The sequence below is a fragment of the Spermophilus citellus genome (assembly GCF_964194105.1).
Source record: "Spermophilus citellus genome assembly, chromosome: 7".
Classification (NCBI taxonomy): domain Eukaryota; kingdom Metazoa; phylum Chordata; class Mammalia; order Rodentia; family Sciuridae; genus Spermophilus; species Spermophilus citellus.
The window spans coordinates 85,282,494-85,301,139 of NC_138188.1; the positions used below are offsets into that span (position 1 = coordinate 85,282,494).

An 18,646-nucleotide genomic window follows, 5' to 3' on the forward strand; every position below is an offset into this window, starting at 1 on the left:
TAAAAAATTCCCTTTATTTCTGTTCTGTTCTCCCCTATCTTTTGACTATTTAAATTAAAAAAAAAATTATGATTGTTAAAGGTCCTCCCTTTGAGTGACATTCCTAAGGGAGTTGTGGTGAGCTGAATAATGGGTCACAAAGATTTCATGTCCTAATTTTTGGAAATGAGGAATATGTTACTTTATGTAAGAAAAAAGATTTTGCATTTGTGATTAAACTAAGGATTTTGGTATGAGGAGACTACTTGAATTATGTAGGTAGGCTCAATCATTACAAGATCCTTATAAGGCAGATGTGAGAGGATTGGAATCAGAAAATGTAGGCACAGAAAAGTGGGAATTAGAGGGGTTTGAAGATGCTATGTCACTTTCTTAAAGACGTAGGAAGGCCCAGGAATCAAGGAATGCAGGAGGCCTCTGGAAGCAGAGAAAAGACAATTCTCCCTGAGATCCATTAGAGGAGGCTGATATTTTCAACCCTGAATTCTGCCTCTGGGGCCCATTCAGACTCCTGATTTCCAGAACTGCAACATGTGAGCTGTAATTTGTTAGGCCAGCAACATGAAATGAAACCAGGGATCTTTGGTGCTGTAGAAAGTTCACTGTCCTCCAGTACCCCCGAAAATTAGATTTCTTTTCCTCTACCATTTATGGTCTGTGCATTCTCAGGCAAATCATCAAAAGTCTCAAGCTCAGCTGCCTCTTCTGGGAAATAGAGCCTGCAAAAGTGTATGTATAGCACTTGAAAGCAGGACTGGGAGGCGACCTCCACCTGACAAGTGCACTCTCTGCCTGGCTTCCATTCTTCCACTCAGCTCAGCACTGAGAGAGCAGCGCTGTGGTTTCTACTCCGCCCAGCTGAACCTGAGCTATTACATTATTTTGTCACTAACTGGAATACTTTTTTTAAGTGTACTTGCCATAGACATCTGCCAAAATCAGGAGTCCTAATGCCTAGACTGAGTCTATTTTTTTTTAAATTAACTAAAAACAAACAGTGGAATATAAATTTCCTGACACAAAGAGACTGAGAGACCAGAGTTATGTTGTCGATTTTTTTCTCCTTTTCTCCAATCAAAATTGCACAATGCTCGGATATCACCATACTGGCTTCAGATTATGATTATGTTATTTATGACTTTTTTTAAAGTCTGTATTTGAAGGTAAATGCACTTTCACTATTTGAGGGTAGACACAGAGCTTGATGACCTATTTGCCAGCTATTTCAAAACAGGAGGTGTTCTAAACCTTTACATGATGGTACTTAGGGCAAATATCATTGGTAGTGATGACATCCAGTCCTAAATCCTTGGTCTCATGGAAGCTATAGTAAATTTCAGGTCCCTCGTTATCCTTAGTAGTAACATTAAATCACAAACTTGAGTAATTTTTTTGTGTGTGAAAGTTTTTGCATGAGAATTGTACAAACTTTTCTTTTTCAAGTTTTGGGTTGTTCTGTTTGTTAGTTGTAAAACTTTCTGAAAAAGTGCACATAATCTTGGTTGGACTTTAATGTAACAGTTAATAACCAAATTTGTTGCATTTTTCTTTTTCCTCAGAAAGAAGAAAAAAAATAGTGTTTTGATGTTAAGGGGATTTAACCAAGAGACTCCTAGGCCAGGATTTCTTCAATGAGAAAGAGAATGTGATTTTTCCCTCCAGGGCACACAATATGTGGGGTGGAGGTGCTAGCATATAGTAGGCAGATGCCTGAGAAGCTGCTAAACATCCTACCACACATTAGAGAGCCAGTTAAAATAAGAATACTAATTTGGTAAGTCTAAGGTGGGGCCTGAGATGCCGTATTTTCAACAAGCCCTCATTTGATGTGGAGCTAGGACCACATTTTCAGTGTTCTAGAATTCTTATTTGTTTAGCTTCTAACTCTACAAGAGAAATAGCATAAGAGCAGGAATATTGTTTCATGGCCCCAGTGATTAGAACTGGACCTGGCACATTATAGTTGTTTAATAAATATTTGTTTTATTGGATGAGTAGATGGAGGAATGAGGAATGAATGAATGTATAAGCAGGCAGGCAAGATCACTAATACTCCCACACATACCTCTGAAGAACCTTAAAGGCACTTCTAAAGAAATAAGAATTCTTTCAACAAAGCCAGAAATGTGCCAAGAGGCTTTTCCAGAGCATGGGAGTTTGCAAAGTTGAGTGTCATGAATGATATTTAATGAACCAACAGGAAGCAGGGGGAGGGGAGGACTGAACACTTGGGTGGCTTTTATGTCTATGAGTTCAGGAACTCAGAGTTTGATCTACCCTATCCGGCAGAACCATTTACTTCTCACTTTTGGCTTTCTGGGCTCCATTGATTATCTTCTGTCATTCCCCATCCTACAGACCAACAGAAATCCAAACCAGGCCAAGTTTTAAAATCTGACCGAGGAGTGCCTTTCCTTCCCTTAGGTGGCCCCTTGCTCTTGAAGGGAATTTGCTTAGTACCCTTAACCTCTCTGCTGTCCTTCTGGAAATTCATTGTGGCAGGCAGAAGAGAAAGGGGAGAGAAGAGCAGGATGACGGGGAGGTGGGTAAAGAAGAGTCAAGGCAGGTAAGGCCCTGAGAACAGGCTACCAGATGGAGGACAAGGATAGCCAAAGGTTGATTCAGGTGTCCTTGTTTAGAGAGCTGTTGAGAGCAGCAACTCCCTTGTTGGAAGTGGTGCAAATGAATGTGACAACACTGTTGATTCAGGTGTGGTTGTTTCTGGGTACATTTTTTAAATAAGCTAGTTGACACTCCTGAGTGCCTATGACTGCCCTGAATCTGAAGGCAGTAGCTTTCTTCCCTAGATTGGGAGTGGGTAGATTAACAATGCATTTAGGAATCATGTCTCCACATTTCATCAAGATTAATGAATGTTTTGTGTTTTTACTGGGACCTAAAACCGATTCAGGTTGGCTATAAGATGACATTAACTGAGAGTGAGATTTGTATGTCCCTATAATGGGTTGCTGAAGCACTTGGAGCAGTTTTCCTTTCTGGATATCTTTAAATATTTTTTAATAGATTTTTTAAAAATTTTTAATTTTTGGATGGTTTAAGGGCTCCCGTACATCTCTCTTATATCTATTCTTTGCTCAAAAACATTCAGTTACTTCTTGTTGTTCATATAATTAAGTTGAAACTTCTTAACCTGCCATTTGAGGTCCTCCATTATCTGGCTCTACACCACTTTTAAAAAGAGAAATCAAAAAACAATTCAAGATTAACGAAAAACAGACTAGGTACTGAGGGGAGCATTCTCAATGCAGGGTATCCACACAAAAGCCTGGGATAATATTGTACTTAATGGTCAGAAAATAGATGCTTTTCCCTTAAGATAGAGACTTAAGGATGCCCCCTATCATCATTTCAATTCAACACCTTACTGGAATTCTTAGTTTATGCAAAAAGACAAGGCAAGGAAATAGAAAATGAACAGACTAGAAAGGACAAGCTAAAACTGTCTTTGATTACAGGTGACAAAATTATCTGTGTGGAAAATCCCAAAGAATCCACAACGACAAAACTGGAATTAATAAATTATTATAGCAAAGTTTCAGAATACAAGATTAATATATATTTAGTCAAATGTTTTCTAATATAGAATAAAAAATTAGAGTTTGAAATTAAAAGCAAAACACCATTTACATTAACACCAAAAAGAAAAGAAATACTTAGATAAACAATACACATATATAAATATGAGCAAAACTATAAACCTCTTGTTCAAGAAATCAAAGATCTAAATAAATGGAGAGATAGTCCATATTTTTGGATAGAAAGAATCCATATTGTTAAGATATCCATTCTTCACAACTCAATCTATGAATTTAATGTAATCTTAAAATCCCAGCAAATTACTCTGTGGATACTATAAGCTTACATGGAAAGGCAAAAGACACAGAATAGCCTGATCGATTGAAAAAGAACAGAGTCAGAGCATTAACATTACCAAGGTTTAAAGCTTAGTTTAAAGTTGTCATGATCAATGTGGTATTGGTGAAAAAGTAATGAAAGATCAGTGGAGCAGAATAGAGAGCCCAGAGATGGACACACATGAATACAGTCAGTTGATCTTTGACAAAGGTACAAAAGCAGTCTTTTCAACAGAGGAAGTTTGAACATCGTACACTCGCTCTATTAGTTAACGTTCTCTAGAGAAACAGAACCAACAGGATATTTGTAGGTATACAGGTAGGTATAAACATTGTCAAAATTAAAACCTTTTTCTCTGTGCAGGACAGTGTCAAATTCATGTGGTAATTAATGTAGTAATTTGTATGTAATTATGAAGTGGAAGAAGTTCCCTGATATGGTGTCTGCAAGCTAGAGAACCAGGAAACCTGGTGATGTAGTTCAGCCTGAGTCTGAAAGACTGAGAACTAGGGGCCTGCTGATGTGAGCCTCAGAGTCTAACTCCTGAGAAGCAGGACTTCTGGTCTTTGAAGGCAGGAGAAAATAGATGTTCCAGCTCAGAAAGAGAGAGCAAATTCATCCTTCCTTTAACTTTCTGTTCCATTTTGTCCTTAAAGAAGGGATTGAATACCGAGACCCTCAAATAACTCTCAGCCCACACATTGCCATTCCAATTAATCCTTTATTGCTGGCCAGTGGCGGACACTCTACTCTCTAAAAGCGAGATGGTCAGAGTAGCGCACCCCCTTCAGTTTGGCCTCATATTTAAGCCAAAAAACTACAAAAGGGACAGTTGGGGGTTTAGTCAATGCAAGCAAGCCAAGTTACAGAAGCGGGAGATTGCAGTCAGGTGGCGGGAGGCTTAGCCAATCATAAGCCCAGTTACCCCAGGTACAGAAACAGAGCCCAGTTAGACAGTTCTGTGTTCTCAAGGGTTTCCATAACAAAAGGAGAAACAACTTGCCCCAGTCATGACATTTCTAGTTGACATGGCTGTTTCACAAAATGGAATCACTATAGTCAAGACTTCTGTCTCATCACAGAATGATGCCCATCAATCCTATCTTCTTTAGTCTGTTGTTTCAAATGCTAATCTTTATTGGAAAATCCTCATTGATAAAGGCCCAAATAGTGTTTTACCAGCAATCTGGGCATCTATTAGCTTAGTCAAGTTGACAGATAAAATTAACAATCACCCCCACATGTAAAAAAAAGAAAGAAAGAAAGAAAGAAATCTACACAGACATTATATATTTCATAAAATTAACTCAAAATTGATTATTGAACTGAATATTAAATGCAAAACTATAAAACTTCTAGTAGACAACAGAAGAAGTTCCAGGTGATCTTGGGCATGGCAATGAGTTTTTAAAATATAATATTAAGAGCACAAAATATAAAAGAAAAATGTATACGTTAAACATTGTCAAAATTAAAACCTTTTTCTTTGTGGAGGACAGTGTCAAGAAAGCAAAAAGACAGGCCAAGTAAAAAGAAAGCAAAAAGATGAGGAAAGTATTTGCAAAACATATATATAATAAAAAAAATACATTTAGAACATTAAATACAACTCCTAAAAAACTCACCAATAAGAAAAGCAACCCGATAAAAATTGAGCAAAACAAGGTGTACTGATGTTAAATCAGCATATAGGAAGAACATCTTTGATAAACCCAGCCTAATTCCCTCTTCAGAGCGGGAACCATCTCGTCACAACGGCATGAAAAGTTAATTTCTGCTTTACTATAAATTATTGCGATTTCTAAACTTGCTTGGAATGCCTGCCCATGCCTTGAACTCACCCATGCCTGGTTTTTCCTGACCAGATAACAACCCTCTCTGAAACCTTAGTGGCACCTCATAAATTCTGATGTTGGAATCCAAACAGTCCCAGCTGGTTGGAATAACAAGCTTGCTTTAATCTGATTTTAATTTGATTTTAAATTGGAGTCGGTGGTCTTTTCTTTGCGTTATGGTTTAACATTTTATGTCATTAGGGAATTACAAATTAAAATTATAAGGGATACCAGCATACGCCTATTAAAAATGATACGACTCAAAATACAGCATAAAATAGTGGTGAGAATGTGGAGCAACAAGAACTCTCATTCATTGCTGGGGGAATCTGATATGGCTAGTTTGGAAGACATTTTGGCAGTTTCTTACAAATTTGTTCTCCTTGATATGTACTCAAATGAGTTAAGAACTTATATGTATACAGAACCCTGCACAGGAATGTTATTAATAATTTTATTCATGATTGCCAAAATTTGGAAGTGTGTCCTTTGAAAGAGAAACGGATTAAAAATAAAAACTGGTGCATTGACATAATGGGATATTATTCAGTGATTAAAAAGAAAAGCACTCTCAAGTCACAAGAAGATATGCAGGAAACAAATACATATGGCTAAGTGAAAGGAGCCAGTCTGAAAATGTTACATACTATATGGTTCTAATTACGTACATTTTGGAAAAGGCAAAACTATAGAGATAGTAGAAAGATCAGTGGTTGTCAGGAGCTCAGGATGAGGGAGGAAGGAATAAATAGGTGAAGCACAGATTTTAAAGGATATTATTTATGAAATACTATCATTCTGGATATATGGTATTACCAGTGTACCAAACTCATAGAAATATTAAACACAGAGTGATTATAACAAAAATCATGGACATCAGTTAATAATCATGTATCAATATTGGTTCATCAATTATAACAAATATTATAATTAGCAAGAATTAATAAATGGAAAACTGAGGGGTGGGAATAGTGTGTAACATCTGTTTAATTTTCTGCAAATGTAAAACTACTCTGAGAAAATAAAGCCCATTGCTTTAAAAATATAGTGTAAAGAACTATGAAAACTATGAATAAAAAATATGACATACACTCATTTTAACTATGTAGACATGGTGTTTTGTATAATTTGCTTCCAGGTGTACTGATGGTAAGTCAGCATATAGGAAGAACATCTTATGTCATAAGGGAATTACAAATTAAAATTATAAGGGATATCAACATACACCTATTAAAAATTATATGACTCAAAATACAACATAAAATACTGGAGAGAATGTGGAGCAAGAATAACTTTTTTAAGTAAAAGAAATAAAATATTACAGTTTACATATCCCTTGCCCCCTCCCATTTCTATTTCTCTACTCTCTCCCCAAAGTAAACCATTATTATTTGTGTGCATCATTTCAGTTTCTCTTTTATACTTTTACATTCATATATGTATATGAGCAATTAATCACATTCAAGTGTTTAACAACAGTATATGATTGCACCAAAATACAGCTGTATTTCATATTAAGCATTATCCGCCCAGTTGAATGCTTCATGTTGTTAAACATAGAACTAATCTTTAAATTTTAAAATGTTTCAGCTGTTGTGCCACATTCTAATGTATAACGCATTATTTATCAATTTCTCTATAAATTAATGTTTAAATTATTTTCAATTTTGTATTACTACAATTAATGCCACATTCTAATGTATAACGCATTATTTATCAATTTCTCTATAAATTAATGTTTAAATTATTTTCAATTTTGTATTACTACAATTAATGCAGCAATGAAAAAAGTTTTTGGCATATACAAAAGAACACCTGTAAGAGTTTTCTGGGGTATGTACTACAAGTTGGATTGCTGAGTTGCTGGGTATATGTACTCTCCACTGTTTTACTTATGGTCAAATTGCTTGCCAAAGCAAATTTGCATTTCTCTTAATAGTGTATGAGTGCTCTTTTTATTTTTATTGATTAAGAACCAAGTCTCAGAGAGGTTAAGGAACATGCTTCAAACCACACCATGAGTCAGAGTAAGGAAAAGAACCTGTCCCTAGCACCATGTTGTATAGAGTCTGACTCTCTTGGATGGCTTGGATGATTCAAGGGTGCACTGCAATGAGTATCTGGGGTCTCGGTTGGAAATTTGAGACTTGTAGTGTTAGGGTCAATTTCACAGTATCCCTAGAAGGTTCCCTTTATATCAATGGTATGGAAATAGCCCACAGGGGTATGCCCTGAACTGAGAGGCCCAGTTCTTACTCAAGGAGATAAGGAAGTCTGCTGGACCAGGCAGAATCCTAAACACCTCCTTTCATGAGTTTTCTTGTGCCTAGCCTAGTATTAGATCCACAAGGATGGTTCTGGCCTGTCACTTCATTATTTTGTTGATGGTATAATACATTTGTTTGTTTGAATCAATTACTATTTCCATGATTAAAAATGCATAGAAATCAAGATTGGATTTTCTGTAGCACTGATAAAAATGGGGCATATTTCTGGTTATTAGTCAGAGATAACTTTATCATGTGACAATAGTGTAAACAAATATTTAAAATATGATTTGGGTTGGTATATATTTGGCTAAGTGGAGCTAAGCTATTTAAAAAATAAACCTCAACGTTTCAATGACTTGGGGTAATAAAGGATTGTTTTTTGGAAAACTGGAAGTAGACTGGTTGTTTCTTTTATTAGTATTGTGCATATTTTAGTGGGATCTGCTATGTACCCAAGGCTGCCAGGGTAAGGGATGAGTGAGGGAGAGAAGACGGGGAGAGAGGGGGGAGGATGGGGGGAGGAATCACATAGACTTTATCGACACAGCCTCCAAGTGACATGCACCAATTTCACATTTAATGCTGTAGCCAGAACTAAAACTAAAGTTTTAATCCAATTGGAGAAGAGGCTGGGAAAGTGTAGGGAGAAGCACACACATATCTGATGAACATTGGTGGTCTCTTTCACACACTGGATTCTTTAAAAAGTTTGTAGGCAATTTCACATTTCAAATTTTAAACAAAAGGGCATAGTTTTATATTACTTTTCTTTAAATATGCGCAAAGGAAACTGTATAGTGAAGTTTGTACTAACTTTTTAAGAAACCCTCTTGAACTCTATGTTAAAAACAGCAAAGCATTTACTTAATAGTTGTGAGATCTGGGCAAGTCATTTAACTTCTCTAAACTTGTATTTCAATTGAAAATGGAATAATAATTCCTCACTCAGAGTGTTTAAAAAATTAAATTAGAAATGGCATGTAAAAAAAAAAAAAAAGAAATGGCATGTAAAACACTTGACCTAATGCCTAATACACGGTGTGTTAATGCAAATTTTTATTATCTTTTATTGGTATTGTGGATATTCTAGTGGGATCTGCTATGTACCCATGATCATCAGAAGTCAGTATATTCTACAGGAAAAGGAGATGTTTGGTCCAAGTTCCCAAAATGAAATGTCTTCTTCTGTTTGTTCTTCACTTTATAGGTCATCGGGGATTTCCCAGGTCATGCCCTCCCTGGAGTCTTCTTCTTTGTCATCGGTCTTTGGTGGAGTACAAAGAGTATTTTGAAGTATGTCTGCAAAAAGCATAAGCAGACCTGCTATCTTGGATCCAAAGCATTATTCCAGCGATTAGAATTTTTGGAGGGAATTGCAGTAGTTACCATGACATTGATTGGTGAGTGGATCATTTCTGTGTTCTGTTTCTCCTTCTGGATATTTTCATGTGCCAAGAGAATATTCAATAAAAAGTTAAGAAATTGCTAAAATGAATTTTGTATTCAAAACATCTCTCAATATATATTCTAAATGTATTCTATCTGATATAATTTGTTAGGTGATAATTCGTGTTAATACAAAAGTGTATTTCTTAATGAATTCATCATGGTAGTTCATTTGCCTACTCAGCCAAAGTGAATCTCCTTTATAGAATGGATTGGAGCCTCTGAAATACTTTTAAATCAATCGTTATAAGCTTTGAAAGAACAAGCCCAATCAGAAACAATTTTGGATGCGACACCAAAATAATCAAGCATTCATGGGAAAGTTTCAATGATAAATTGTTGCTGATCAGCTGTAGAGAGAGTTCAGGGCTGAGGAAGACCTTGCTTCATGCATTCGTCCTTTTTTTTTTCCTGAATTGGAGGAGGTTAGGGCAGATAGCTTCTAAGAACTTCCCATTGCCCATGAGGATTCCATGAAGTGTTCTGTGTTTCTGGAGTTCACTGCAGTCTCTCCTCCATAAAAGGTAAAACCTCCCGTTTTCCCATTAGATTTTTTTTCACAGTTTATTCATGATACAAGGCTTTACTATGACTATCAAATTACAGAGTAACTATTTCCAAATAGAGAGATTTCCTTGCCAAATTCTATAGATTAACAAATAAGGTAGCATCTCTAATGTTAATGTTTGAATAACTGAACTAACTATATGCTCTGTCTGGGCCTTCTCAGTTATCCTTAATTGGAGAAAAGCTGAACTCTTGAGCATTTTTATTGGGAACCAAGGATAACTCCCTACTTTGTGGCAGCTACCCAAAGATGTAGTATCTAGGAAGAAAGTAATCAGCCTTTATAAGACTGATCTGGTAAATCCGAAACCCTAAATCATTCAGGATTTACTTTAGTTTTTAGACAAGAATAGATAGTTGAACTCAAATCATCAGCATTGTAGAACTGAAATAGTTGTTTGATTCATATAATTGTCTGTGACTAAAATTGATCCAAACCAGCATTTGAAGTTTTAAAACAAGGGTAGAGCTCCAGTGCTAAGCTTTTAGGCAACAGTCTAGAGAGAGGAATCACTGTCATAACAGGACATCAGATTGCAATAGTCAATGGGAAAATCCTTCTGCATATTCATGCATGCTAGACAAAGCTACAGAGAGGGTTGCTAAAACTGTAATATATTTCTCTACAGGTATAATTGGTCTACAGTTTTTTGCTGGAGGGCCCCACCTGATCATACACAACGAAAGCCCATGGAAACGAGTGCTGCGTTTGCAACACTTGACCCTATATTTCTTCTTTGGACTGCTGGGTGTGGCCAGCATCTTATGTTCCACCGTCAGTTCAATTCCAGTCTCCTTAATCAAGTTAATGATGTCAAATGCCTTCTTTGTGGAGTGTAAGAATGAGTATTTTTTTTTCTAAATCTTTCTCTATTATTGGGCATTTATGGTAATAATTAGTGTAACCTTTTATAATAATACATCTTTGCTGTCTTGGTGTAACTGTGATTGATGGGTATCTTGATGTGATTGTTCGTAATGTATTTTGGTGTCCTACGTAGGTTGCCAAAGACCTTCCTTACTGACTCACTTAGAACTGGGCAAGCATAGTCATTCAAATGTGCTTTATTCATATTTCACATCTGTCTTAAAGAACCACCTACAGTGTTTCATTATCTCTTGGTTGTCCTGGAAATTATTATTTCTACTTTTATGAATGAAAACTGAACTCAGCATAGAGGAGCATAAATATCCTGAGATGGGGCAGCAACTCACCACAGAACAGCTTTCACTGTCTACTAACTACCTTTAAAAATATTAATGAAATAAAACTCTGCAATTATGTGATAAGTAGGTCCAAAAATTCAGTCACATAAAAACATGAGGTCCTAATTTTGAGTGGTTATTGAAAAACAATGTTTTATTCAGTTGTTTTCCCAGTTTACTATGTGGAAAAAGGAGAAAGCAAATGTTCAGGGATTTTTTTATTGCACATGTAAGAAATAGATTGATTACAGAACAACAAAAGTCCCAAATGATTAGAAGTTGGTTACACCCTAACTGCTGCCCTTGCCTCCCACATCTGAAGATGAGAACTTCTGCTTAATCCTCTATAAGAACAGGACTGGATGAAAGATGGGTGCCAACAACCAGAAGCGTGGTTCTTGTTCTTTCCAGGGGTTGCTATGTTTGGAACAAATATCTGATGAAAATGACTAAGATGAAGCTGGAATTTGTCCATGGAATGAAAAATGCAGTTAGTTACTATGTCTTGGGAACTTGTCATACCTGGAAGGTCCACCCTTGTGACTTATGGATGTATTTCTTTCTTCCCTGAGCTGGTTCCTCAGAGCAAGGCTTCAGCTTCAGCCTGCTCTTCTCTGTAGTCACCTTAATTACAGCTCTCTGCCCTATCATATTTATTATTCATCATCTTGTGTAGATGGTGCTTTGAAATATAGTTAGTGGAGAATGTCATGGTATGTTAGAGGACAGAGTAAAGGTTGGGGAAGGGAAAGTATTAGATTTCAAATATTCCATTCTGAGAAGGCAACAATGACTCTAAAAATGCAAGAATGCATTCCTGTGGGAAGCAGTGGGGACATGCTCTTTTGGACAATTGTGTGTATAGAAACTTCTATGGGCAGAGAGAGGGAGTGAGACAAGCAGTGGGCAGCATTTGGTTTCATTGACAAAGACAAACTGTTCCCCTCCCTCTATTAGCTTTTATCTTCTACAACCACACTCATGGCCGGGAAATGCTGGACATCTTTGTGCACCAGCTGCTGGTCCTCGTTAGCTTTTTGACAGGCCTGATGGCCTTTATCGAGTTCCTCACACAGAAAAATATACTTCTGGAGCTCCTGCGGTCAAGCTTCGTCCTGCTACAGGGGAGCTGGTTCTGGCAGGTGAGTAAGGGTCTCCAGCTAATCTACCAGACATCTCTGCCTATAACTTCTGTCCTCATTTAATGGGGCATTTTCTCCTAGACCTCCAGACACTTCCTCCACTTTGCTGTCTCTAGTGAAAATGTGGGTCTCTGAGAAGGCAAGTTATTTGGTTGGCACAGCAGCTCTGGTAGAGTTATTGTCAGAGCAGCTGGGCAGAAAGTAGGGTATGCACCTCTTCCTCACACACGTAAATATCTTTTATGTAGGAACTCTGAGCAAATACTGTTAGTCAAAAGCAGATCCCCATGCTAAAACAAATTACAGCCTAATGGTTAGTGAGCTTAGGAACATATGGAAGGCAGGAAACAGGAAACTATTATTTATTGAGAAACAACTATCTATTGGCCACTGTACTGAATTTTTACACACTATATTTTACCCTGTTTGCACAACAATCTGTAAGTTAGCTGATATCGTGTCAAATTTACCAATAGGAAGATTCAGAGAGACCTGGTTACTTTCTCAGGTTCACACAATATTGGAGCTAAGATATAAATCTGGTTTTGTCTGACCCCAAATCCCAGGCTCTTTCTATTTTATGATGTTCACTCCTTAATCTCAGTGCATTGTTGAAATTTATCATTTCCAATTAGTGCATATATATTTTGTAGAGACTAATAAACCATAATCCAATATACATATGTATATGTAAAGAAAGTCTTGAATGGATGCAAAATGTATTTTAATTAGGGAAGCCCTCTCAGAAGAGATGTTAAGTTGCCAGAGAGCAGGGACATGACATGATGAAGTTGTTTCAGGGATTTGCACTTCACAGTAAAGAAGCATTGGTAGGTGAGGGGAAGAAAAAAGGTCAAAACAGGATCTGACAGCTGTGGTATGTAAATATTTGAGGGAGTAGAAGGGCTATTGGAGCAGAGGCTGGTAGGGAGGAGCCTAGATTCATGGGTTTTTTTGAAGAAAAATTTTATCAAAAAAATGACAAATGCCTATAATGTGATAAAATTGATAACTGATAACTTTAACCAGCTAACATACAGAAATTGTCTTGTTAGATTACTTATCATTTACGTAAACTGGGTAAATAGAATTGCACATAAAACACTGTTATGTACTCTACACCTCTTGATTGGAATGTTTTATTATGTACATGCATAATAGTTTCAAAAATAAATTAAAAATAAATGTTTTAGAAAGAGATAACTTGTACCTGAGAAGACACAGTGAGTTCATGACTTAGAGTATCTGATCTGCTGCACAGAAACAACAATGACAGATAAAATATTTTTTAAAAAACTTCTAGAAAATAAAAAAAAGAAAAATAATGAATGAAGAAGAAAATTAAAAAAAAAACCAAAACCATCTAACTACGGGTGAGTCAAATGAACAAAAACAGGCCAAGAATCCTTGTGGGCCAGACACAGAATAGGAATGCACATCAGGAACAGCGATGAGCTCCAGGTCTGCCGGGTTCAGGTTCAGAGCAAACAGTTGTGAGTGGTTGTTCTGGGATGAAGTCAGGCTCTTGGAACTCTTTAAGTTGTGTTGTTTGTAGAGTCTATATTCTTAATTGTTTTCCTTCGGATTTATCTCTGAATCAGTCTCCTTATATCAGAGAAAACATTTGGCATTTGTTTTTTGGGATTGGCTAACTTCACTTAGCATTATCTTCTCCAAGGCCATGCATTTACTTGCACATGCCATGATTTTATTCTCTCTTATTGCTGAGTAAAATTCCATTGTGTATATATGCCACATTTTTTTTATCCATTCATCTACTGAAGGGCATCTAGGTTGGCTCCATAGTTCAGTTAATGTGAACTATGCTGCTATAAACATTGATGTGGCTGTTAAAGTTTTATATTATAATTGTGAATTTGTCAATTTCTTATTTTCAGTTTTTGCTTTGTTTTAAGCTTTTACTTTTCTTTTCCTAGTTTTTTTTTAGTATGTTTCTCATCTCATTTATTTTTAATCTTTTCTATTTAAAAAAAACACATTTACAGCTATGAATTTCCCTCTGTATAGTACTATAACTTCCTGTTTGGGCAATTTTGAATATTGCCATTTCCACGTACTTTCCCTTACAACTTATGAGTTATTTAGGATTGCCGTGTGTGTGTGTGTGTGTGTGTGTGTGTGTGTGTGTGTGTGTGTGTGTTGTATCAAACTCAAGGCTTTGTGTTTGTTAGGTATGCACCCTACCACTAAGATATACTCTCAGCCCTAGGAGTGCACTTTTAAGTTTCCAAACACATTCTTTTTATTCATTTCTAATTTAATTTCTCCAGGGTCAGAAATTATGTTTTGAGTCTCATTAAGACTTACTTTGGGACATAGTCTGATGTCAGTGGTAGTGGATACTCTATGTATTTGAAAAGAAAATATACCTATTCTTTGTTGGGTTCAGAATTCTATATTGTATCAATCAATTTTACATTGCTATAACAAATGACTGAGATGATCAACCTGTAAAGATAAAGGTTTATTTTGACCTGGGGTTTCCGAAGTTGAAGTCTACAACTTGTTTTGGCCCTGCTGCTTCTAGGGCTGTGGTGAGGCAGTACATCATGACGGAGGCATGTAATGGAGCAAGATCAGTTATCTCATGGTTGGGAAGTGGAAGAGAGACAAATGAAGGGATTGGGGTTCAACAACCCCCCTTGAGGATAAGCCCCTTGGTGACCTAAAGACCTCCTACTAGGTTCTACATCCTAAAGCTTCCACCATCTCCCAATAGCCCTACCCTGGAAGCAAGCCTTTACCACATGGACCTTTGGGGAGCATTTAAGATCCAAATTATAGGGTACATATATTTACTAGATCAATTTATTTAAAGATATTTATATTCAAATAAGAAAAATAGTAAGAGCAAGAGAGAAAACTCAGAGACTTGAAGAATAGAATTTATAAAGATAATAGTAGAATTAATAAAAGTAACTAATATTCAGTTAACAATTAATGATTAATTATATTTAGGATCTGAAGGAATAAGCTGTGTTATATCTCAACTGAGAATAAGTCAGCTTAATCTTGGCTCTTTTGGTAGAGAAATAATATTTTCATATTTTCCCCAATGCTTTTCCAAAGAAGAGCTACAATGTTAAAGTCTTTGGGTATAAATTTTTGATTACTTGGAGGTTTTCCCACCTGCCAATAGGTCTAGACAAGTTTCCTGTTTGGTGACCAGCCAAATGATTTTGCAGCTTTAAAGAAGAGTGAATATTTAATACAACACAAACACACACAATGATAGGAAGTAATGTAACTCTTCTTGGATTCCTCTGAAACAAAAATATCTAGAAATGTAGGTAAATTTATTATGCTTTCATGTCTTGTTGGTATGTGTGGTATATATTTATGGCCAAGACTTAAGCTAACAATATTATGTTGTGATTTGCTTTTCACCATATTTTTTCTCTAAGTATGGTCAATACTAAAACATAAACTATATATAGACAGATCAGAGAAAGTGCCCACCTGGAATCTTGGAACCCTATGTAAGTAGATGTGAACTGCATGAGACCAGTGTTCAGAGTGGCTAGTTTTTTTAATAACTCATATTTAAACGATTGCATAATCTGCAAACAGGGGAATTTTCTTCCCAGCCTACAAAAAATGGTTTCCTTCTCATACCACACCTTACATTTAAAATGCTTTCTCAATAACTTGGTCACATCATGCAATTTCAAAACTAAAAAGAAAATCTTTCATGACCCTTAATTCCATGAATCACATTTTCCAGTGTCTGTGTGGGAGGATATATCAATAGCTCATTTACTACTTTGTCACTTCCAAGCTTCTCATCCTCCTGACAGCGTGAGGGACAATCTGGGGATGAGGAAGCTGCATCTCTTGTTCTCACTTCTCTCTTCTCTCTACTTGGGACAATGGTTTCCTTTGCTTCTCTTAGCTCTATTGACCCCACTTTCCCTCAGAGATTATTCCCATGACTGTCCAGATTCTGAGTCCAAACTAAAACTCAGACTTGCCTTGCCTTTAAGAAAGACAAAAGTTGAATGGCTTTGACACCTTGTCAAAAACCAATTGAGGGGCTCGGGATGTGGCTCAAGTGATAGCGCACTCGCCTGGCATGTGTGAGGCACTGGGTTCGATCCTCAGCACCACATTAAAAAAAATATAAAGATATTGTGTCCACCTAAAATTAGAAGATAAATATTTTAAAAAATCAATTGATACATGGATTTAATTGTGGACTTTCAGTTTAGTTTCTTTGATTTTTAAGTCTATCATTATGGCAATACCAGAGTTTTGATTACTATAGCTTTATAGGAAATTTTGAAATCAAAATGGTGAGTCTTCCCCCTTTGGTTTTCTTTTTTCAATGTTTTTGTTTTGATTGATTTTTCTTTTTGTTTTCAGTTATCCTGGATTCCTTGCAATTCCCTATGAATTTTCAGATCAACTTTTTTTTATTTATGCAAAAAAGGCCATTGGAATTTTGATAGGGATTGCATTGAATCTGTAGATTGCTTTAGGTGGCATTTCAATCTCAATAATATGAAGCTTCCAGTTCATGAATATGAGATAATTTTCATTACTTTAGATCTTTGATTTCTTTCAATGATGTTGTATAGTTTTTGATCTTCAAGTCCTGAACCTCTTTGATTTTTTTTTTTGAGGTAATGGGATTGATCCCAAGGCCTCTTGCATGCTAGGCAAGTGCTCTACCACCGAATTACTTCCCCAGGCATGTGACTCCTTGATTAAAGTTATTCCTAAGCATCCTACTCTTTTTCAATGCTATTGTAAGGGTAATAGTTTTCTTAATTTCATTTTGGGATTGTTCATTGTGTGTAAAAATACAACTATTTTTGTATGTTGATTTTGTATTTGCAAAACTCATTTATTAGCTTTAATAGTTTTTTTGGGGGGTAGGTTCTTTGGGATTTCCTATACATGATAGTATGTCATTTGTAAATATGGATAGTTTTACTTCTTCCTTTCCAAAAAATATCTTCTGTTTATTTTTCTTATCTAATTGCTCAGTTTGGAATTTTTTAGTAAAATGATGACTAGAAGTGATGAAAGCAGACAACTTTGTATTATTCCTGATCTTAGGTGGAAAGTATTTGATTTTTCACCATTGAGTATAATCTGTGGGCATTTATTTATTTTAAAGCCTTTTTGCACTCTAAATAGCATTATGAAACTGTACAATATAGAATATGTCTTTCAGGACATTCTGAAAGACCACCCATCCTCAAAGATGATCTCTGTTCATATTCTGAAAATTGATCATTAAATGTCCTTTTAATTTTTTTCAAAACTGTGACTTGGTAGATATTGTCAGTATTATTAAGACAGGCAGAAACATCTCATGTTTTCTCTGTGACATAGGAGATAATGGGAGTTATCTTAGTTGTCAGGCATTGTGAAGTGCACAATCTTTGGGAATATGGTTCATTATTTTAATGTGTGCTTTTTATTTTAAATTACAGATTGGTTTTGTCCTGTTTCCCCCTGGTGGACATACTGCATGGGATCTGCGAGATCATGACAACATCATGCTTCTTTCTGTAGGCTTTTGTTGGCTTTACGCATTGGCCTTCATTGTCATTGGAGCGAATTATGCTTTTATCACCTGGTAAGTTAATGAATTTTGTTTATGAAAGTTCCATTCCTTGATATATGACCATCAAGACTTGATAGTGTTGAACTTAAAATTCAAAAGGTATTTTATTCCTTACAATCCCATAAGACAGGGTAGCATTGCAGAAAATTGTCTGTAAGCGTAAATTGCCAATAGAAAGAATCTGTGTTGGTTTAACAGTTGGAATAGCTCAAGAGTATCTCTGCTGTGCCTTTGACCCATGCACCAGTGTCATGTCCACTGTTCAGAGTCTCCATGTCTTTGTGTATGCTCTTTCCTCTTTCCCACCTGCAGTGATTCCTCTATTTACCTATGCATACACCCTTAAATTATAGCATTTCTTAAGCTTGGAGCCATTTTTTGACCAACTCATATGAGTCCCATTAAATTTGAATGCCTGGTTAACTTGGCATTGACTGTTTCTAAACAATGAATACACTTATTTTACAAGAATCCTGATACAACACTCCATGAACAGGTAAGGAGCAATATAACAGAATATATATTCCTATTTCTGCTGCCTATTAGTTCATTAGTCAGGCCAATTATTTTTTCCATATTTTTTCATTGGTGCACTATAGTTGTACATAATGGTGGGATTTGTTATTACATATTTGTACATGCATACAATATAACCATATAACTTTCAGATCAATTATTTAATCACAATATGTCTGTCATCTTGTTTGC

At 36.1% G+C, this 18,646-nt stretch overlaps 1 protein-coding gene across 5 annotated transcripts in view; it reads left to right on the forward strand.

The window, feature by feature from the left end:
• Window positions 1–18,646, forward strand: part of LOC308653126 (transmembrane protein 45A-like) — a 151,693-nt gene that overhangs the window by 129,378 nt on the left and 3,669 nt on the right. For all 5 annotated transcript variants that reach the window (XM_081301583.1, XM_081301584.1, XM_081301585.1 and 2 more), the window contains 4 exons: window positions 9,189–9,381; window positions 10,624–10,830; window positions 12,158–12,342; window positions 17,805–17,950. In XM_081301583.1, coding sequence (XP_081157709.1) covers window positions 9,189–9,381; window positions 10,624–10,830; window positions 12,158–12,342; window positions 17,805–17,950 — 731 coding nt within the window. The remainder of the gene's footprint in view (window positions 1–9,188; window positions 9,382–10,623; window positions 10,831–12,157; window positions 12,343–17,804; window positions 17,951–18,646) is intronic.